The 23,687-nt window shown below is 43.7% G+C and overlaps 1 protein-coding gene across 1 annotated transcript in view; it reads left to right on the plus strand.

The window, feature by feature from the left end:
• Nucleotides 1-3,337: 3,337 nt before the first annotated feature.
• GAB3 (GRB2 associated binding protein 3) overlaps nucleotides 3,338-23,687 on the plus strand; it is a gene marked incomplete at its 5' end in the record, with an annotated part of 61,163 nt that continues 40,813 nt past the window's right edge. Inside the window, one exon of the mRNA XM_084268990.1 lies at nucleotides 3,338-3,409. Within this exon, the coding sequence (XP_084125116.1) occupies nucleotides 3,338-3,409 (72 nt within the window). The remainder of the gene's footprint in view (nucleotides 3,410-23,687) is intronic.

The following is a 23,687-nucleotide window of genomic DNA, read 5'->3' on the forward strand; positions in this document are numbered from 1 at the left end:
TCATATCCATGGAGGCTCTTCAGTGTATGACTTTAGGAAGTGTCACATTAAGGAAAAATGTCTCATCAGACTTTAAATATTTGCTAAGATCTTGTATAGAAAGAAGTATAATTTTACCCTCACTGCAAGTCATTTTCATGTGGGTATTTTCAGTGGTCAGTCACTTTTAAGAACGCTCCTGTTGCTCTCCCTACAGCAGACTTGGTGAGGCAGACACCACTGGCTGATCTTACTGTTACCAAAGAAAACATCCTCTCTTTCAAGGTATATGTAAATATACCTTTCAAGGTATATGTATATAAAGTAAAAGCTTAAAAAGTGAGACAAATAAACCGAAGCAAACCTATGTAATCCTATGCTTTCAAACCTTTCACCATTGCAGTAATATTAACAAAATCATTTTTTGGTTTAAGCTTTTAAAATTGAGCTTGCTGGTGAATTCAGAATATACATTCAAAACATACTTGAAGTCCGAAACTAAATGCTAATGGATAACTGCAAAAGCTGGAACTAAAATAGAATACCCTGAGGGTTTTGCAGAAATGTTCAGCCAAAATCAATCTTTCTTTGCTCTCCTTTCCCCTCACTTTCCATTCTGCTTCCAATCTCAGGTCACTCTCTATGTATGCCTTCAACTCTAAGACTTTTTGAAACAAAGACCATGTCATTCATTCACCATCATAATGAACGATTTAAGTAAAGAATTTTATAATTTAAAAGTGGTTGAAAAATCTGTGCCTGGAGCAGGACAAGAGGGAAATCCCACTTCTTCCATCAGGGCTAGATACCATGCATTTTTAAGTCTACTGTTTTTAAACAGGTATGAGTTATGCATTATCAGCACAATGAAAAGCATAATGGTAACAAAATAACTTTATTTGCTCTTTTAATGTTTGGAGCACTAATACCAAGAAGGCACAGCAGCTTCCATAGCAAACATGTTAACCCCCACATGCTCTGCTTAATTATGATTTCTGGCTTCCTGTATATCCCCTGAGGGTACTGGCACTGTAAGTTAACTGGCACAGATTTTATTTATTCTGAATATGCTGAGCTGCTACCTGCAAGTAGTTCAGCAGGTGCTTCACAAGTGACTGAGCCATTCCAGCAGTGAGGACAGGAGCCGCCTGACAGAGGAGAGACGCATCTAGCAAGGAACAAAATCAATGTACCCCTCCCTGTCACCATGACTACCACTCAGCAGGCGTTTTTTGGGCAAAAGTGCCAATTTAAGCAACTGCTGATTTCTTATATACTGCCCCTGCATCACCCCCTCCATTTGCCAGGCAGGAGTGTGTAGTTGTCCACTGCATTTATCAGATCAGGAACTAGTCCTGATCCAGCTGGAAAATGATCTTCTCTTTTTGTCTCACTCTTTTCCAGTCTGTCAGTCTTCTGATTCAGTTCTCCCCGTAGCCACACAGACATACCATGTCTCTGTAATGGAGGAGGTGGCAGAAGGGCAGGGACAAGTGACTTAAGAGATGGGGGGAGTACTGATAATTTAAGCAGCATTATCACTGAGCACGGGTAAAGATGGAGCCAGAGCTCTCTTTAAGGCTGTGGTTTGGTGTTCAGTGTTTAGATCCATCCAGGTTTAAGGCTACCAAATCTGTCAGTGACACAGTTGAGTCACATGTGGAAGGAAAACGTGACTTTCCTTCTGCCAAGTTCGTTCCATGGCTGGATGTATCTGTCCAAGCAGAAGTGTTCCAAAGCCTAGTTCCCCAACTTGCTATTGAACATGTGAAGTTGTTCAAACATCACTGTGGATAAAGGATGTATGGAACTGGGTGAAGGTGGTAGTGGAATGTCAGGTTTGAAATGAAATAATGTTGCAAGGGTGCATGAAAGTCACACTCAGGAACCTACCTAGAGAAGTCAGAGCACATTTGAAATAACAAAACATAAAGTTTATTCATTCAGTTTTCATTTATGGAGAGATTGTCTTAGGATGAGTGGTGATAAGTGCCAGCAACAGGGACGCTATGAGTTTACAAAGATTTATTTATACGTGCATAGAGCACATATTTGTGTATCATACTCCATTTTATAGTACATATGACAGTAAATACAGTAAATACATACCACCACAACTTTTTTGCTTAAAATCTTGCAAAAAACCAAGCATGATGTCCAGTTTGTCAGACTCCAGCAGCGACACTGCAAGCGGTCGTGAGCCTGCCCTGCTGAAAAGCTCCAGCACGGCTCTGAAAAATGCCGTGGAAAGGTGAAACTCTGGGCCAGGCCTGACACCAGTCACCACACCTTGCAGAGGCAGAGGCAGGCTCCAGCACACCGACTGTGCCCGGCCAGAGGCGTGTAAGGCTTCTCGGAACTTACCGCCTTGTAAAACCCAGTGAAGAATCGCTGAGGCCACTTAAAATCTAACACAAAACTATCAGCAGCTTCTTAAAAATTAACACAAACTGCCCTGTCCTTGAAAAGCCAGGAGGTTCCCAGCCTGGAGAGGGGTATTAACTCCAGGGATAACTCCACTGCTGCGTACACTGTCCTGGCGGCAGTGGAACGGCAACCTGCCTCCCTGAAGCCACCTCTGAGAACGCCCCTTTCCAAAGAACCTGCAATGATGCGACCGGAAAAATCAGGTTTATTTGCAGTAAATTCACACAGGGAACCCAACGCCACTGGGAAAAAACCGAACCCCACAAGGAAACCCTTTAAATCCGCGGACAGAAGAAGTTTGGAGGGAGCGGGCCGGGCAGATGGTGGCAGCCGAAGCGGCCGTTCCGGTGCAGATGTGCGGACCGGCACGGGGAGCGCTGCCCGCGCCTCCGCGGCCAGGCCAAAGCCCTTCGGCAGCCGCCTCGGGCACCCCCGCCTCGGGCACCGCGCTCAGACCGGACTTCATCGGGCCGGCGCGGGCACCGCTCCTCCCGGAGCATCCAGGGCTGAAGCGCGGTGCTCGCTCCCCGCGGGCAAAGGGGGGTTTGTCAGCATCCCCGGGGGGGCTCGGGGCTCCCTTCTCCTCCCCGGGGCGCCGAGCCGGGCTGCCCGCGGCGCTGCGGCGGCCGGCGGGGGCCGTGCGCGGGAGCCGCCCGCTGGCGGCGGCGGCGGCGGCGGGTGTCGCAGCCGCCGGCTGCGTGGCGGCGAGCCCCGGCCGCCCGTCACGTGCTCGGTGTGTTGCATTGTGTTTGCGGCGGAGGGAGGGCTGGCCGTGTCAGTGATCAATGTCATGACTTCCTCCTCGGGCTGGAGCGCTATCAGAGCACAGCTGAAGGAAGCCGATTACTGCTGGTTGCAAATTGGCTGGGAACAATACGCACGCAGCCCGCACCCTGGCTCCCGCCTCGCCGCTCCGCGCCGGGGGGGGAAGATGAGCTCAGGGGACGTCGTTTGCACCGGATGGCTCATTAAATCGCCCCCCGAGAAGAAACTCAAGAGATACGTAAGTGCAGAGGCTCTGCTGGTGTGTTTCTTTTCTCGCCCGAAGGGGTTTCGGCGTGTGCTCCCCCCTTCGCTCTCTCGCCTGTCTCGGCTCCGGCTGGGACCAAAACAAAAAGGTTTCCCCGGTCCGGGCGCTTCTGGAGCGTTTTAGTTTTCACCGATGTTCTCGTGCCCTTTGGAATTAAGCTTTCCCGGCTCGTAAGATGATTGTACTTCAGTTGTTATGCAACGGATCTTAGTTTAAAAACCGCATTTCGGTTTCAGTTAATGTTGCCGTAACTAACAGAATTGTTGTGACAGAATTTCAGATGTCACTTTGCCAGGGAAGGGCAAGAACCTCCCGGGGAGAAAAAAAACCCCTACGACCCCACACTTTAAATTCTGAGGCGCTGCTTTGTTAAGATGCTCTGTAATCTCTATGACACTTGCTAAAGGCAACATCTGCGAGAGTTTTATTTACCAGCGTAGTACGGCAGGCGCAGGGGCCAGCAGAAAGCTTCACTTTGTGGCTGTGATAAGGAGGTGCGGGGAGATGCTGTAAAGTTCCTGAGAGCTGGAAGGTGAAGGGGGGGCTGGTGGGAAGAAGCGAGCGCTGCCTGCATGGAGAGCTGCGGCTGCATGATGTGCAGAGGGGCCCCTTGTTTCGGGCTCTGTCTGCCCGCCTGTTTTTCTGAAAGAAGAAGGGGGAAAAAAAAAAAGGGTGTGTGTGTTACAAACATAGGAAACTGTATCAGTGCGAGGAAAGCGTTCCCGGGGGGAATACACGACCCTTTCAAACGTGCTTGGGACAGCATGAAAAACGCGAGCCCAGCGTGGGCCATTTTGCGTCTCCATCTGTGATGGTTCTTGGTCAGGCGCGTTGTGGCTGTTGTTACACTTTTGGAATCGGTAACCCTGGTTTGAGTCAGGCACCCTCTAACCCAACTTACCCCGGAGCACCGCGCTCTGCAAGGAGGATGGATGCCACCATATGTGCCTCTCACACTCGAGCCACGTACCTCGCTTACATCATTTGTCCTATTCGCTTCTGGTTATCAGCGTTTTTTCTGGACTGCTGATGTTAGCTTTTTCTAGTAATGTGAGCAATAACTGCCTTGTGAAGAATGTGGCAGATATGATTTGGCAGCGTATTTTTACTTTGCGCTACAAACTAGGAGAAAGGATAATTTACTGTTGTTAGAATTTACTTTTCCCTTATTCTAAACCAGAGTTTCTTCTTTTAGATCACAGAATTGCATTGAAATGGATGAATATTTGCTTTGTTCAGTTAGCATTTTCCAGTTCTAAAATAACCACTATGATGTGTCTCAAGGGAGCTGCAAATAAAATATGGAAATCTAATTTTTGTTATATTTTGTAACGCTTGTACTAATGGCACTGTAGAGCAGGCACTAGACAATGTAAGAGCCACTGATTCACCCAGCTGGTATCATTAGTAACTCTGTCAGTGAAGCTATTTTTGATGACTCAATATTCATAAAAGGGCAAAATAGAGAAAACAGAATGTGATAAAGCTGGGATTTGAAAGCCCCCTTTATACAGTCAAGATAATAGTCACAACAGGGGTTCTGATCAGCTCACAAGACTGGCTGCAGTCTGCTCTGCTCAGATTTTGAACTACAAAACCGAGGGAAATTGGGTCTATGTTATTCTTCAGACATCAACCACTAGATTAGCCAGATCTCTGCAGATTAGGCTTTGTTTTCAGGTTAGGAGGATAAACTACTCCTTCGTCCATAATAAAGCAGAAAGAAATCTGCTGCAAGTACAGCAAAGATTAATGTCCTTCCTCATATGCCTGGTTACACGCTTGATGCTACAAATCAAATGGAAATTGTTTCTGACCCGCTGTAAACTATTCTTTCCCCACTTTTTATACAGTTTCAGCAGTACCGTGGCTTGTGTATCTTGCTTTGGGGTGGTGTGTAGTGCAGGCTGAGCCAAAGTGACTGCTTCAAAACAGGGCAAGCTCTAAAACAATGACTGTTTAAACTGACTTCAGTAGGTGTCAAGTGTCAACCGCTTTCGGAAGGATGGTGTTGGCTCCGGTTCTGAAGTGAGGACATACACAAATCCCCAAGTTTTACACCACCCTTTGTGTTTGCCTGGCAAAACCCAGGGTCGGAGCTGAAGCTTCCAGGGAGCTTCGAATGGGAGCTTGGTCTGCTGCACACTGGGACCTCTCTGGCACTGGAGGGACTCGGTTGCTCTCACTGGGTTGTCTCCCATTTTACATGTTCCTGACTTCAGCATCCCACCTTTGTAAGGTCCCACCTGAGGGTGTCTTGTTTTACACACAGATAAATTCTGAATCCTGGATCTATTAAAATTGCTACAATTAATTTCAGTGGAATCTGTAGTTAACAGACCAAAGCGATGAATTCAGGTTGTGAGACTGGGAACTGCAGATAGTCACACTGAAGCCACTGAGAATATTTATAGTGTTTATAAAATTAAACAAATACATCTTTGGGAGATTATACCCTAAAGACCAAAGTATACCTTCATTTATGCTTGTTTTCTGATGAAAGCAGTTAGGTTTTTCTACACGTAAACAAGTGAGAATTTGGCTCCAGGTAAGCAGAACGTTATTTTCAAAACTTGGAAAAATGAAAAGCAGGTGTTAATAGGCTGTATTTTTCCTGTAACGTCTTACAAAGCTGATGCTCTTAGTAGCACTATTCTTAGAAGTGTCTTATCATTCCCTAACAAAGGCTGCTCTCTTACATGTGCAGGAAACGAACATGAGATTAATTACCCGAGTGTAACTTGCTGTAAAAACAGAGGGCTTAATGCTCAATGCAGAGAATTCATTCGAAAGCACAGGGAGCTTCGCTTCAGCAGGCAAATACTGTAATAATGGTTTAATAGCACGTACAGCACTTTTCCCTCTGTCTGATGCTTCAACCACGCGTGCACCACGCCAGCCTGTGTAAAGAGCCCGTTGTGCAAGGAGTCTCCCGGGAAAGCGTTCGGTGTGCGTTGCAGTTCTTTGCCCCATAAGTGTGACCTGAAAGCTGTGCTGCTCTCATTTCTTCCCTTGGTTCCAGCTTTTTCTCAACAGTTGGGGTTGTGTGAGCCTGAGGGGTGCTGGGGAACCCCCAGAGCTTGTCAGGAGCTGGGTACAGGATGAGAGCGAGAGCGGAAGAAGCTGCTACCGAAAACTAGGAAGTGGTGGTGGTGGAGGTGAAGTCCATCATGCTCTAGACCAGAAAATGTTAAGTTTTAGATACAGCTTGACACTCAGCCCCATGGGAGGAAAACCTGGCCCCACTGGAGATGTTTTGGTATTGATACAGGTACCAGCCTCTGTAGGAAATCGGTGTCATGGGAGAATCTGCTTCAGGTGTGATGGGTTTCGCAGCGCCTGATATTAGTGCTGAATATATCCAACCAGGGACTTAGACTGGGCATGCAGAGCTGCAAGGGAAAAAAGTGTTTTATGTTTGTTAAAAAAATTGTTACAAAACAGAAAGCTCAGGATAGCATTGTTCACATATCCCAATCCCCCAATCTCCTAATGTCAGCTCGGAGCAGCTGGCTTTTGATACTTTTCATATGGAAATATATCTGCTTACTGACTGGTAATATTTGGGTTTTGTTTATTGGAGAGAGGGAAGAATGTTTTCATGGCCTTGGAAACAAAGAAATTACTACAGCCAGTGCAAGAAGTCACTACAAGAGGAAAAAAGACTAGCAGAAGGCACAGAGGATGTCTAATGAAATAAGAGACTAGTGCCACTGAGAAGACACATTGTTCATGTGCTGATAAGGAGAAGGAGATGGGATTTTTAACAGGCAGCTAATTTTAACCTGTCTGCGAATCCCTGACCTGTAGTTTGTCACACCTTTGAGGAGCAGCAGCAGTAGTTAGCCAGCCTTCCCGTGGCTGTGGTGAATGCCACGCCAGTATTGACTTCGTGTTAAGTTACGTGGTTTGCAGTAGTAAAGGACTATGTACAGATGCTTGCTTGTTGTGAGTCAGTGCAGCTCCATTTAAGTCTCTGCTGCACAGCTGTACCCCAGCTGAAGAGCTATTTTTAATGTTCAGTACTATACAAATTGATGAGGGAAGACCACTTGCTCAAAAAAAAGTAAGTTTCCCACTTCACTTGAATGACTGGATCCTTCAAACATAATTGAAAATCAAAATTCCTTGTCAGCATCTCTGAATAAGAGTCCAAAATGGACCCTGTGTTAGAAAATTTAGCCTTGGGCTTTTTATCACGCTTCTTGGAGTGTCTGGCCTGGGAAGACAAATAGAAATGTATATTAACGTACCAGACTGCAAAAAGCTTGTAAAGCAGTGTCTGCTCCGGCCCTCTCTGTCTGAGGGGCAGTAAGTGCTCTCAGAAGGGCACAGCAGCAAGTACCTGCAAACCGACATCTCTGGCTGTCGGGGGGACCTGCCAGAACTCACCAACTCACCACAGCACCCCACTGCCAGGGCCTTACAAGATAAGAGAATCTAGACGACTTCTCCATTCTCAGCTGAAGTTCTGGTATTTATCAGGAGAGCAAACGGGAAGTTACTGGCCACTAAGAAGAAAAAGTAAAGTAGAATTATGGAAGAGTTTGCTCAAGTAATAGGAACAAGAGTCCCACAGCACTGCTAAGGGTGGGTGGAATACAGAGTGGTTGCTCTCTGATCTAGAGCTGGGTGGGTGTCAACAGAGGACACTGCTGCCCTCGCCTAAAAGAAAGCCCCAAGTGCTGTGTGAGGTCAAGTACTTCTGCTGGTTTGGGATTTGGGGGAAGTTTCCGAAAAATAACTATCAGAGAGAAATCTGAACTTTATTTTTGTCCATAAGCCCTTTTATTTCCAAATGCTTCCTACAAAGCCTCACCTCTTGAGCTCGGTCACCTCTTGAGAGCCACCTTTCATACCCGGCGGGAATAACATCCCAAACTGAGTTCATTTAGCCAATTTGTCCAGGTTTTCTAAGTAGTTTATAAACTGGGTGGGAATAGGAAACCTGTGAGGTGGAGAAAGCTGACAGAGTCTTTTAGCTGGTTATAGTTGTAAACTCTGCACCTACGTCTTTCCTGCTGTTACTTAATTTTCAAATCCAGAGTATATTCTGTCTGGTTTATATATTAAGGAAGAACTCAATTTTGACAAAATGAAGATTTTCATATAGAAGCTCCCATGCTGCAGACTACATACCTCCTCCTCTGTGAAATCCCAAGCAAATCGATCTCACTGGTAAAATAAAAGCAGAAAATTTATTTTAGGGAGGAGTTTCCATCACTGGCCTTAAACATTTGTAATTAGCTAAGTGCAAATCAGACCATTTTCCACCGCTTAACCTTGTTTTGGTAGATTAAGTGAGATGTTTATTCTACACCATTTTCTTCCATTTTAACCTTGTTTTGGCAGTTTAAATGCAATGTTTAATGAGATAGGCTGACTTCTAAGAAAAAAAGAATTTCTAAAAAACACTGCTGTTCTTGGCAACCCGTGTATCAGAATGTTAAGCAGAATAATTTCCCTTGGACTATTTATTTGGGTGGAGCCGTAATACCCTGAAGCCCCAGTTTAATCTTAGACTACATGTTTTCAGTGCACAGGAATGTCTAGGCACTGGGTTTTATTCAACAGAGAAAACCCTCAAGTTATCAGGTCTTTGCATTCAAAAATAAAGACTGCAAAAAAAAAGCACACAACATGCTAGCTTGAAATAGAGAAGGAAATGTTGACTTGAGTAGCAATCAAACATATTAAAGGGAAAAGTATTCCAAGTAGCACTTTGGTGATCTCTTTGTTGTAGGATGAAAACTCTGATATGGATAAACATATTACTTCCACCAATAATGCATTAAAATGCTATGAATGTGTATTATGCCAGTTTGATGGGGTTTTAGGGAAAGGAACAAGTTTACTCCTAGAATGTTTCTCAGTAGAGAAACAGTTGTTTTATTTGCTTTCTTATCCTTTTCATTTGAGTTGGAAATGAATTAGTAACGTGATAAGACAAGGAAAAAATGCCATCCTTGAAATGAAATTTGCATGTCAAAACATAAAATCCAGCCAGATAAAATAGATTTTCCCCTCTCTCATTTAGTTCTTGAATAAAATGCAATACTTCAGCTTCTGATGTTTGCTGCTTTCGAGTATCCTTGCCTTGTTTCAGTTTGTTACATCAGAAAAACAAAGCAAACCCGACAAATGTACAGCCAGGCAAGACTCGGTTTTCAAAGCTGCTGCAACTTGCTGTTTGTTAAAAATAAACCAAAACTGACGTCTAGTCTTCATGGCAGAAAAATACTCCCTTTCTGAGGCTAACTCATCAGTAGCTTTGTAATTATTCGAATGAAACAACTGTTCTTAGAGATTTTGTTATTCCCTTCCCTTCCTATGCCAGAAACCCCACCTGACCCCTGCAGTCAAAACTTCTTTGTAGCTTTCCACAAAAGCCTCGAACAGCGTGGTTCAGTTACCCAGTCTCCTTCCATGTACAGTGCTTGGCAGAAAGGCAGTAAAATGACATTTCTAGTATGAATTTGAAATTACTTACGTGAAGGTGATAATTTAAATGAAACTTAGATTGTCATCTAGGAGTTTTTGACTCGTTTTTGACAATGCTTTTTAAAAGACAATAGTTCCTGTGAGCCCTGTGAGTGACAAACATTCTCCATCCCGTGATGCCCATGTCTCGGGGACCGTGGGTTGCTTATCCATATTTCTTTTGGACAGAATGATGGCTATAACCAGACCCTTTCTAAATTTGCAACGGTTGTAATCTCAGCAGAGTGCATAGTTTGTGAACAATCTGGTTTTACATACCAGACTTGGAAACTGTTTGTAGAAGTTCAAGGCTTTTACAGTTGTGAAGCCCTTTTTTCAAGCTGACATGAACCGGTCGTGCCAAGGAGAAGCCGACAGTTCGAAACAAGCATGAACTGTGTTTTACTTGCAGACTTCACGAACTTTGCAGCAAAACCACCAAGTTTACAGAAGTTTATAAACGCTGGGAAAGCTGAACGTGTTTGCCTGCTGTAAAGCAATGCTTCCCAGATCTGTTGCCGATTCCCCAGTAAAGCCACCGGCATTGAGAGGTGACTGTGCGGATCACATCGCTGTGAGATGGGAAAAAGCATCTGAAGAGATGCCAGCTGAGTTTACAGTAGGGACGCAGAGTCAGTTTCGGGAGAAGTCATACGCTGCTTCACGAAGTGCTCACTGCTATTCCAGCTACTACATTTGTATTGTTTACTAATATTTATAGCGGAAGCTTTGCAAGCTTAAGAAGTTTTATTTTTAATAAGTTCAACATCTGAGCCCATTCTAAGGAAATGATTGAGTTCTCACTGAGGCCTTAGGTTTAAAAATAAGAAGCACTTAAGCAGCTTAGGGAAATGCTTGTTTGAGATACTTAGGCACGTTGCTCCCACCGCAGTAAGATCTGCAAAATGGTTTTGCTGGGTACTTCTCTGACTCCAGGGCTGTCTTTATGGGTCCTCACTGACTGACTTTCCTGTAAAACCTGGTTTGGACAGTGAGCTGAAAGCGGGGCTGTTACTCCAAATCCACTTTGTGCTTTTTAAAATATTCCTTTCTGACGGACAGCTGAGTGTCGTATCACCCTCGAGCTATGGATTATAAACTAACGGGGAACTGGTTTTGGAAAGTGAGGGAGAAACACCACATAAATCCCATCATTACTTAAGTATCCTCCCCAAACTCCTGCTTTCACCTGTGCTGAGCCTAAGAAATATTCAAACCGAAACATCATGAAGACAAACGCACAACAAGGTTAGGGGACAGTCTGATTGGCACAGGGAGAACATGATGGTGACAGTGCTTTGGTTCCCTTGTGCATTGGGTTTGCAGACTGGAGACCTAATAATATTGGCTTGTAAAGGGAAAAATAGAAGCATTTATTGAAGTGTTACTAGACTGCAATGCTTTAACAGTTTTCTTATGAAAAAATATGTTCTTTTTCTTTCTTTTCTTTTTTCAAATTCACAACTGAAAGCACTGTTGCTATGTTACTGTAATGGTGTGTAGGCTGCTAAATAAATAGAGGGAGTTTAGTCCATGCCAGAAATAGAAAGCCAGGTCAGAGGTGACATTTGGGACATGTTGAGAAAAAAGAGAATATATAATTATTTCTTTCCTTCCTATCATTCTCTTCAGTCTCATTAACCCCAGACTACTTAGAAGGAAATTACAACAGAATTTCTGGACATCTGAGAGTACTAAAAATTAACACCTCTGGAGTTCTGCTAAGTCTTTTGGCTTTGTTTTTTGCAAGATCAAATTTGCAAGGGAAATTGGTAAAACCATGGCACCTCACATACTTGTGAATTGAATAGTTACCTGGAGGTATCGAGGGACATGGAGAACTGTTGGAGATTCGCTCTGCAAAGGTGTGCTCAAAAGGGAAAATCTGGCAGAGTGAGCAAGCTTTGAGAGAATGTGCTCCTGTGAAGCCAGGAACAGGAAATGTGAGTCCATTGTCCTTTTTGGGGTAGTCTGGCAGGTTACCAAGGACCAGATACACAAAAACGTGCTTAGACTCTCGTTTGAGTAGTCCTATGTACCTGCTTGCACCTTCAGCTGCCTGAACATCTTTGCAAACCTGGCCTGTGAAGATGCAGGAGTGCCTGGTTTGCACAGCAGGGTTGGTTTTATCCCTCCTCTGCTGCCTGCATACACTCCCCGTGTACAGACCCTAGCAGTGAGCTCTTGTTTAAGCTCCAGTGGCTGATTCAGTAAAGGGTAACTGCAGGACACTAATGTGCAGAGACCAGTCCTCTCTCCACCCATGTTGGCCAGAGCAGAAGTAGCCCTTTTCCTAGGAAGGAGCATCGCAGCCTCATCACTTGCAGACAAGTAACTCTTGACTTTATTTCTAAATAAACTCTGACTTCATTTCTAAAATGTTATCACAGATGCTGGATGCTCTAGTCTGTGTTCCTCCAGCCACAAAGGTCCTCAGTCCCCCGCAACCAGCCCCTTACAGGCATCGATGCAGGTTTGCACAGCACCCGGATGCTCTAGTCCTGTCCTGGCCTTGGCCACGCTGCTCTTGTGTGAGCATCAGCTGCCCTGGGCCCAGAGCAAAGCAGCTGTGAGCTGTCAGACCGTCCTGCTAGCAGGAGGTGGGGCAGGGAACACGGACCAAGCTCCCTTGTGTGAGTTAATTTAGCAGATTTGCAATTCATCTGGAAGATCTTCTCTTTAAACACATACGGTTACTTACAACAAATTATTAACGTGACACAACATGAGGCATCTAATTTCTTTATGAATTAGGGAGGCAGCCCACAGACATAACCTGAAACCAGTTCAGTGCATGTAATCCCATTTGACTTCTTTGTGGTATTGTAGTTCCACAGATCTGTTCCTTTCCTTACAAACAAGCAATGTAAATGTGCCCCCTTCCCAGAGGCAGAGATCTTTGCATCTGAAGCATTCCAGAAAATCCCACATTTACCATAAAACTTACAGGTGAGGATTAAATTAAAAGACACAACCAGAGCCAATGATGCTAAGCACAGTTATTCTTGTTCCTAAATTGGAGGGGGGTTAAAATTTTCTTTATATTTGTTAATAGTCCTTGAATGTAGGGCCAGAATATGACTGTCTAGGAGTACTTCCTAACAGGATGGATGTGAATAAGGTTTAATAAGGATCCTAACTTTCAGCCACAAGCCCACCACTAGTGCCTTAGACCTTGAGACATGTGCACAAAATGTCTGAGGTTGTGTGTCAGAAACAAATGAGTAGTTAGGATCTGTCAGGGTTGTTTATTTACTTCCATTAGGAGTTTGCTGCTGCCATGATGGAAGACATTTCTTATTTTCTAGCACTAGTACTCAGCCCCAGACTGAGGGAGAGAGGGGGTTAGAGGCTTTCTTGTCCCCTGTGGAGTTCAAACCCTTCTTTGGGCTCTGTCAAATCCTTTACCTTTGCCAGAGACTGCATTTATCTCAGACCCTAAAGAGCAATTACTATAATTTATCTGTCATTGGAGTGAATAAGATTTTACCAGGCATTTTCTACACAGAAATCTCCAGCCAGGAGAAGTACAACCTACAGCCTGTTCTTTCCAGGGCTTTGATGCCCATGCTCAGCAAATTGCCCAGATCTAGCCAGCAACAGCAGTATTGCTAAATGGAAAGAAGGATGAATTATACCCTCTGTAGTTCTGTTATGTTATCCTCCTGAAGGACCTATTTGTCTTTCATTATATTTCCAGGTCCTTTGTGCTTGGAATTATCTTCTAAACTTTGTAAATCAACTTGTTTTGCTGGCTGGAAAATTAAAGCTGTTTGCCCATTAGAGTATTGCAAGTGAGCTGTAATGATGTTTGCCTGTGCCCTTTGTTGGGGCAAACCGCCTGATTGTTCAGACTGAGTGAAATTCTGGCCAGGCAGAAGATGGCAGAAACAGTCAGGTTTCAGAGGAGTTCTAGTTAGCTAGGTGAAGATTAAGTATCTTTACACTGCTGCTTTAATTTCCTAAGGAATCCCCTCACTGTAGCACTTACCACGTTGTGGGATCAGAGATGCTTTCCTGAAACTTGCCGTTGGAGAACAGGCGACACAGGTTTGGGAGGTGGAGAGGCAGCGCGAGCGTGCGCACAGCAGGAGCTGTGCAGTCCTTTCCCTAACGCAGCCATGCAGAGGGAGAGTCGTGGAGATGCACCTCCGTGACACCTCTCAGCAGCAAGCAGATGACTTGCAGGTAGTTGAGCAACCTGAGCTGTGCAGATTTCAGCAACAGTGGCCCTAATTCCCGTATGCTCAGAACTTACTCTGCACCCACAGGCAAATTTCAGTTTGACTTGTTCCCTGGGTTTACTGGGAAGTTGAACTGGGATCTCTAAATGACAATATCGTTGTAGATTTTAGTTCAGAGATCGGATTGTTTTTAAGAAAGCAACTGTTTTATGTGTCATCTCTGCTTAGGAGTAAAAGCTGAGTAGCAGAAGAAAGCACTTGGATGTACAACCTTGTACTATCAATGGCTGTAAGAACCAGTGGCATTTTGTTACAGGGCAGCTGGTCACATCTGACTTGTACCTAGTGTTGCTGTCGAGGTACCTGCTCTGAGTGGAAGTGTGGTCATGTAGAATCACTCCAGATCTAGTTGGTGATGCCAGTTTAGGGCAGGATCTTCACGGTACCCTGCTAGGACTGACTAAAAAAAGGCATATGCAACAGCAGCAAGTATGGTTATGTATCACAACTAGGTCTATACCATCAAGCAGGAAACTTTTCCCTTCCAAATGAAATGCATCCATAATGGACATAAGGGCCAAGTAAACGTTGGCTTTAATTAGCTCCTGGAATTGGGCAGGTGTACACTCAAGCTGGAAGGTTAGCTCTGAAGCTTTCATTTGCATTTATCAGTTTGCACAAATCTGCCTTGTCTTCTCTGAAAAGATTTTGGATATAAAGTACTTAGGCTCATCAGAAAAAAATATCCTGAAATAGAAATGGCACCTCATGTTCTCTAGCAATATAGGAGCTTAAGGAAGAAACAGAAGCCAAAAAAATGTAGTCTCATATTTATGGGGACATATTTAAATAGCCTGAGCTGTTTCCCCTACATGTTCCTTACTACTAACAACACTACTTTATGGCTTGTGATCTCGTGTCTTCATTAAACACTGAAATTGAATATCAGAGTAGAGCTTCGGGCTTTTCTCTTTAGTATTGTATCGAATGACTGGGTAGAGATCATGCATGGAGCCATGATCCTCAGCAGCAAGGGAGTGAAGAGTAAAAAGCAGCTAGGAGGATTTTTACCTCCTGTTGGAAACTCCTGATCTGCCATTATCAGACCTCTGGTGTAACTGAGAGGTGGGACGTGGGGTGGGACCTGCAGCGTTTACCAGCTTGCAGTCAGAAAGACAACGAATGCATAAGAATGTTCCAATGCGTAATTTCACCTTTCACACAAAACCTCTCCTCAAAGAGGTCACAGCCAGATTGAATTATCCTGAAAAATAAAAGCAGAGTTGCAGAGAAATTGGTAACTTCTTAAAAAGAGTAAACTGTCACTGAAAAATCTCACTTTCTGTTTGAGAGATAAAATCTATGCATGGTGCAGCCATTTTTTTGCATGACTCACAGCCAGCAGCATGCTCAGGGCCCAGAATGGCACAATACAAAAGCAGATGCTGGCTGCTGGCCACTGCCTGGGGAATTCCCTTACCATCTCTGAAACGATGATCCTGTTTGATGGGGCAACGCACGGAGTACAAGGCAAGTGCATATGATGTTTCTCCCCTAGGTGAGGTTATTAACCTGAAGGGTGAGAGACAGTGTGAAGACTGCTAAACACCTACTATTTATTGTAGCAGTCAGGCCCAGCTGGTGAGGATGGGTGATGTAACGGATCAAGCAGGAGGAGAAAGTTTTCGAATGGGAGGGTGTAAGATTTGAAGGGCTGCATGTGGGAATGAAGAGTCGCAGTCCTAATTCGAGTACACAGGCAGCTCAGCAGATGGCCCAGCAGATGAGTTGCTATGAACATGAGAGAACACAAGAGTAATGGGAGGTCCCCACGCAGAAATGTAGCCCTGCCCTGCGCATGGTGTGGGGTAACGTCAGATGCCATGGTCCATCCCCCGTCAGGGCACTTTGCTGGCTTGCACACCGAGCTTTCCACATTATTTCATCCTGCTATTCTGCATTACAGCAACTTCCTCCCCTGTGCTTTGCCTTCCCTCTCCTAACAGAGCAAGAGCCATCCCCGGAAGTGTAGGTCTTTGCCAGTCACACCAACAGCAACGGTATGTCGCTAACTTCTCCTCTGCCATAGACTGCAGCTCTCAGGCTGAGCTGGCACATCTCTCAGGGTGGAAGACATCCTGCTTCAGGCTGTAGAACAGTTTCACTGGGATGTTTTGGGTTTACTTCCTACAATTCCAGTTCCTCCAGTAGTGAAGTCCAGTGGCCAGAGTGATTTTGCATGCATCCTATGTGACTTCCACCTCCCCTAATAACTGCGACTCTTGGGAAATTATAAAGGAAAAACTTCAGAAAATCTCTTAAAATCTACTCTTGGCTTAAGAACTGACCACTCTGCATCTGACTTTCTCCAAGGGATCTGTTTTGCTGCTACTGTTTGTGAGACTTTTGGGCTGCATTTCAAATCACCTATACATTCATAGCTAGATCCAGGAAAAAGCATCTTTACCACGAATAGCTTAGAGGAGCCATTGCCACCTCTAAGTCACGTTGTCCTGCCGCTCGGCGTAATGGATTTAGGAGCTTTGTTTTTTCCAGTGCTTTTCTATCAAACCTCTGTTATTCCAGAGCAATACATTCATGTTGAAAATTCCCCAAATCCCTATTTTGTGATACAGCAAAAATCAGCCTCACTAACCAGTTTACATGCCACACTAAGGAAATGACTACCACTAAGTTGTATCAAGAAGTTCCATTTCCAATGCAACCTACAGGAAAATGACTTAGGTGTATAATGATGCACGAATTCGCATCACTATAATTATGCTGGTAAACATCTTATCAGATGTTCTTCGAATGAGTGACATCTTTTCCCTTTATCTTAAACTACTTCTGAAGAAATGTAAACTAAACAGTGGAAAATGTGTTTTTTCTGGTATCAGAGTGTTCCCATGGCATACTTACACCAGCAGACACGTGGCAGCTCAGCTGCGCTGGTGAAACTGCAGACAAGTCCTTACACTGAAGCAGCAGCAACACAAGCAGTGGTAATCCCTGCTTTCCCACACGATATCCTGTCAGATTCCTTTTATCATCTTGCAGTTTTAAGAGCATAGTTCAGGGTTTTTTTTTGTCTCCTTCACCCTTGGTATATTTACTTGAATTGCAAGCAAAGATATTCTTTAATCTCTCCTCTTTTTTTGTAACAATCCCCTGGAGCCAGAATTAAGACTATCAAACACACTGAGCTCATCCGAGGGTAGACTGTCATTTCCACTGTGGGTTCACCAGTTGTTGGGATGAGAGTCATTCTCTAAGTCCACAATGACGGTTGTTTGGACCAGGGGGTGGACTAGGAGCCACGGTTGAGGATATTTCACTACTGGACATTTAAAGTGTGTTTAGTGAGGGGAACGCTTTGATCTTCCATAATTAAATTGTGCACAGCAGGCTGTTTGTAAAATAAAACTCTCTGAAGAGTCTCTCAGTACAAGAATTGTGAGTCAAAATAGAAGGTTTTATGTTAGCAAATGAAAAACTAAACATCATCATCTGTCTTATTGGAAAGAAGCGGAAGGATGTTAAAAAAACTGTGATGCTGGTTTACGTTTTTTCTACATAAATGAACTTTTGGGCATCATACATGCTTACAGTAAGAGTTAAATAGGAAATAGTGAAATCCAGTATGACTTTTACATAACTTTTTCTTTCATCACATACTTGTGCAATACAGTAGTCAGACTGCAATAATCAAACGATGTTGTTTCCATGCTTGAACATTAGTGGCCACCTGGAAAACTGCATTGCTACCTGTGCTCAGCGTGTGGGCTCGAGCAAGGAAGTCACCACTAAGGAAACTAAAATTAGTTCTGTGTGTCGTCTAAAGGAACTTTTGCCAGGAAGAAACATAAAGAGAACCAAAAACATTTTGTTTGCCACCAGCTCCCCTTGGAGATGGTGACAGTCTGCACCGGGGTGCTAATGCTACCCATGGACTCAAGCCCACAGCCACCTGTCTTGTCCAGGCACTGTCCTCACGTAGGAATGTTAACAAGAGGCCTGTGGAGTTAAAGACACTGGAGAAGCCCTTGGAGCAGCAAAGAGAAATGCCCAAGTGCTGGAAAACCCCTTAACCTTTTGCAGGAAGATCTTGTAGGAAGCACCGACCACTTCTGACAGGGGCTCTGCCATTGCAGATACCTCTCTGCCTCTAGCACTTAGAACTGTAATGTAGCGACTTCTTTCAAAAACAGTGGCTGAAACAGCCAGTTATCACTCCACTAGTGCAGGGTGTTGCCTCTTCTCTTCTCAGTAAAAGCGCTGAGCCACGGACCGGGTCTGTTCTGGGAACGGCTACAGCCGCTCTCTTCAGTCAGCAAATACCAGAGCCCCGGGGTAGGGAGTCAGCAACAAGGAACAGGGAGGGGTAACACATCCAATGCCTGTTGGTGATCCAGTTATTAAAAATAAATGTTGACTCGATGGATATCTAACCAAAATCCCATTCTGTCTGAAGGGCAGTCTTCTAATGCTTCGCTCCTAAGGTCAGGGGCGTAACTGTGGTAAGGCTGGGGACATCTCAGCTGGGTGGAAAGATGAGCTGAGCTGTTCAGGTAGTTATCTATCTACACGAGGCCTTGGCAGCTTTTGAAACCCATGTCTGACTATGTTATATTGCTGGCTTACTATTATTCCTGGATTTGCTCGGCTTTTTGGTGAAAATGACATTAATTACTGATTTATTTCAGTACAGTAAGAAAGAGTCCAAATGTGTATGCACAGTGCATTTAGCGGTTTCAATCCTTAACTTACAGTTGCTCTTTCCTGAATATGATGCTGTTGGGAAATTTCTTCATTTCACAGTGTCAAGCCATTAATTAGTCAAGGACCAAACCAGCAGCAGAGCACTGTGGATGGAGAAGATTCTTAGGTATCCAAAGTCCCTGATAGCAAACCTTTGTGGAAATGGTGCCTGACTGCAAGTGGAGAACTTACCTTCCAGTTACACATTTCCCTGGTTGCAAATACAGTGCTGCTACTTTCTCCTGCACAAAGATGAGCTACCAGTGCTGGATGAGTCATGGATCCACACTCAGCTGTGTCTGACACATGAAACTCTGGAGCAGGACAGAGGCAGCAGCTTTGTGGTGAGGGAAAGCAAGACACACATACACACACACAAACAAGTCTTACAGTCAGCACAGCCCAAGACTTGAATGTATCTTTAGAGGCTTTTTGGCTTGACTACAGCCAGCCAGCCCCACCTCACTTGCCTTCTTCCTTCTGATGGTTTTCAGGACTAACCCTCAGCATCCATACAAGTGCTTCCCTGGCCTCTTGGGTGGCTTGAACCCTGCTAGCCTACAGAAAAGCAAAGTAGCCGCAAGCTTAGGAAATGGCAAACAAACAGAAAGCTGACTTGTTGCTGTTCCTCTCCTTTGAACTGCAGCTACTTCAATCACACGTTGCAAAAGAGATTGTGGAGCGGGATCATTTTGCGTCTGAGTAGGGCTGTGGTCCTGAAGCTCCAGAGGAGCAGAGCTGCTTCTCTCAGGGGGTGTTTCTAACACACAGCACATGACATCTATCACATAACACCACAACAAAACGGGTTTTCTGACACAGAGCTGAAACAATTTGCAAAGTGACATTAATCATAAGTATATCTCATAGGGTTTGATTTAAATGTGGATTAGAAAGTACGTGTAGCACCAGTCCGTCCCTAAAGACATTGATTCTTTACAGCAAAAGAATGAAAGTGAAAATATCCTGAAAACCAGGAAGAGTTCTGTAGCTCAAAGTCTGCAAAAATTTCACATTGGATGCAAAAATGGTATGGGGAAGGAGTAGGGGATTCTCTTAGTGTTTCATTCATCTTCAACTTCAGTTGTAGGTCATGGCTCTGGCTGTGCACCTGATTTTGCACTCAAGAAAAGGAGTTCCCCTTTTAGCTGTCAAATAGGAATGAGCACAGAATCAACCATGGAGAAGGAGTCTTGGATGAAACAAATGCAAAGTGCTAATCCAATTTTTCAAGGCAATTGAGTTATTCTGCTTGACTTCAGTAAAAATTGAAATAAGGGATAATGGACAGGAGATTTGGGCTACAGGAGCAAAATTATTGTTCAAGGAGATGGACAAAGCTGTCCTGTGGCATATTTAAAATACCAGCAGGATGGTCTTCTGGATTTATTGAAAGATGAGTACCCAAACATCCCCAGATTCCTAAATAGACTTAAAAATATTTCATTTTTTTCAACAAATCATTGTGTCAATTATGTATATTGTAGCTTCATGACAGTAGCAATGTAAGAATATTAGTAAGGACTGTAATTGTCAGCTTTTGTTAAGTAATAAGAAAGGCACAGAATAAAACATGAAAATATGTTTTAAAAATGAATTCAAACAATCAGTAAGACCAGAAGCTCTCTAAGTGCCAAATTATTGTTGCAGCAGTATTCTTTTTATCTATGGGTCATGATTTCCAAGAAATTAGTGAAAAATGTAAACACTTCCAAGCATTTGTCCCTTTGGGCACAGGGTGTATGAAACGACAACAACAGAAAATGCTTCATGAACGGAAAAGAATTGCTGGCCAGGGCATTTTAGAGAGAAGCAAATAACTTGGTGAACAAGCAAGAAGAATAGAAACTCAGAAACACTTTTATCACCTGATTCATGGAAGTTTTCCATTCACCTGAGTCTTAAAATGAAGTCTCCTTCAAGTTTAAAGAAACAAATGGAAACCTTTCTGTGTAGTAGAATTCTAAGCAGGAGATGGCTGTGGTAATTACTGGCAAAAACAAATAGTAAATACTCTCAGAGGTGAAAACCACAGAGCTGGAAATCATGCCTCTGCCAAGATGGGTCAGATTCTGTGCTTGATTACCCTGCATGAATAAATTATTGAAAGACACATTTCAAGCTCTTTTTTTCAGAAGTTAAAAAATAATCCAAATTCTTATCTTTGTGAAGCATCATTAGTGGCATCATTAGTTTGCTGCATTATTGGTTTCGTGGCTCCCTTTTGAGTAATCCCTTTGATCCTAGGCTAGATTGTAAGATTATATAAGTTATTTAAGCATCTAAACTCGCTTTGTTTTGTTTTAAAACCAATTTGTTTTGACCCCACAATAAAAAATACGGACTGAGAATACATGCTGATAGGGTGAATGACAATCGGCAGCACCCAGGCTTTTGTTGATATGAACATTAAATAATGGCAGCAGCACCCTGGAATGCCATGAAAGTCACCAAGGTTGCTTTTCCTTTAAAATCTCCTGGAACTCAGCTGAGCAAATGCTGTAACTTTGGGAGCTGCCTGCTGGCAATAGTAATGTTCCGCGTTCTACCTCCAGCCCTCATCTGTCCTGTTTCTGCTCTGATTACACACAAAAACAGCCAGGGTATTGCCACAAGAAGGATTAAAGTCAGAGCAAAATTATTTGAGTTGTACCTGGTGTAGACCAAGACCATCAGAAACCACAAGTTTCAGGCAGTGTTGAGTGCAAAACCAGCAAGTGGCCCAGGCTTTTCGGTCTGTTGCAATCCTTGAAATTTCCCCAGTAAAATACAGTTTGCTGGGCAAGGAGTTGTGTTGTAAAAATCCCCCTTGCCTTTTTTAGAAGCTTTCTCAATTTTCCTCCATGTTTTAGAGTCAATCCATCAGTTCTCTGGAAAGACTAGTTTTTACCTTACTCCCATAGTTAGAGATACTACGTTGTATCACTTATCGTTATCAAGCATGGTATGCGTGAGTTTGGTATGTGTCTGATTATTCTTGTAACCTGCTGGAATCAGAAGACAACTTTTTCCCCTTGTTTCAGTAAGGCCTGGATGCCATTCATCTTCTTCCAGTTGGATACTGGTTTCTCCCTCTACAATCTTCCCCCCCCTTAAATGAGAGTTTTCATGAACAGAAAAGACACTTCCCTTGGCATACTTCTGGGAAACAGCTCCCTGGTAGTTTCATAGTCTCTTTGGGTTGGAAGGGACCTCAAAGATCACCTAGTTCCAAACCCTCTGCCATGGGCATGGACACCTACCAGTAGGCCAAGTTGCCCAAAGTAGTTTTGCAGTGACTTCTAACACAAACACAGGACGGTGTCACCGTATGATTCTCCCTGGGCTGTGTAGACTTGTACAAAAAATATTTTCTAATTTGAAAAGGTTTTTCTATTCACAGAAGGATTAGATCAGTCATTGAATTTTCTCACAAGTTCACATGTATGCTTTTCTTTTCCAGTCTCTGTCAGCCTGGCTTTTAAAAGCCTCCAGAAAACACCAGCACCATGCCCATGTCTTCTGAGTAACCCGCATCTATGCTGCAGCCACCCTTTAGCTGAAAACCATCCATAACCCCCTATTTTAGAATCCACTTACTTCTGTCTGATTTAGCAACGAGTGCTTTTGTAAGGCAAATCTTGGTCCTGACCAGGGGGTATTTTACATCCCATTCGACTTCATTTGAATCTCACAGTTAGTTAACAGCAGCACCCAGCCTGGCTGGGTTACTGGCTGCCGCATACATGTTACTTTTTACACTGCATCCTAACGAGTCACATTTACAAACTGCTTCTCTGAAAAGCACGGTAAGAAAGAGTCATAAGCGAAGGAGAAGAGTAGGAGTAATTCCGCATTCAGATCTAAATTTGTGTCAAGTGTGGGATGAAGTTAAAAATAAGAAAAGATAATAGTTGGGGTTTTTGTTGTTTCTTTCCACCTCTTTGGAAAGTAATTTTTTATCATACTCTTTACCTCTTTAAAAATATAAATACAAGTGGTGGACCTTTACTAAAGTGTTTCATGAGTTAAAATTAGCCTTGAAAGTTAGCAGAAGATGTTACTTGCTCTGCCTTTATTTCTACTTTATTTTCTCGTGTCTGATCAGAAATGGGTAGCATGCAAATGTCTCTGTGGTTTAAACAAATAAGCCATGAAGTCTCAAAAAGGAAAGCAGCTACTGCTTTCTGTGTACAACCACCGCTTTCAAATGTCTCTTTTGTATCTCTTAATGCCTGTGACTGTGGCTCGATTTTTACTCAAAAATATTCTGTGTGGTTGGAGTAGGAGGGACCAGAGGAAGGGATTTTACTAGTTTGAATTTCTCCTTGAAGGGAACTGGTGCTGTATCCCTCCCCTGGAAATCAGCAAGGACCCAGGGAATGGCACAAGGATGAACCCCATCTTTCCCTACAGAACACAAATGATTTGCTATTCAAAATGTTGGTTATTCCGCAGTAGAAAGCTGTGAAGCTTTCAAACATGGTGCCCATCCCCAAATTCCCTTGACAATGCCTGTTGCTTTACAGACAACCTTCCTACGCGCTGCTCTCTGCACTGTTGCTGTGTGCAACACCCAAACAACAAGGGCAACACCTCAAAAGAAGATCTCTCTTCTCATTCAGGGCCACTCTTCTGGGGTATCATGTGCAAGAATTACCTCAGCCACTCTGGCTTCAAGTCTGTAGACAGCGCTCTGCACCGGTATGTTTTAACGAGAGCCAGAAGAAAACAATCACTTCATTGTGTTTTTCCCTTTCCTCTTTAGTGTATTCTTTTGCTCAACTTTGAGCTTTTGGATTTAATTTAGCTTTCCTCATTTTCAGTTCAGATGAGGCATATGGCTT

This window comes from Gallinula chloropus (genome assembly GCF_964237585.1).
Source record: "Gallinula chloropus genome assembly, chromosome: 11".
Classification (NCBI taxonomy): domain Eukaryota; kingdom Metazoa; phylum Chordata; class Aves; order Gruiformes; family Rallidae; genus Gallinula; species Gallinula chloropus.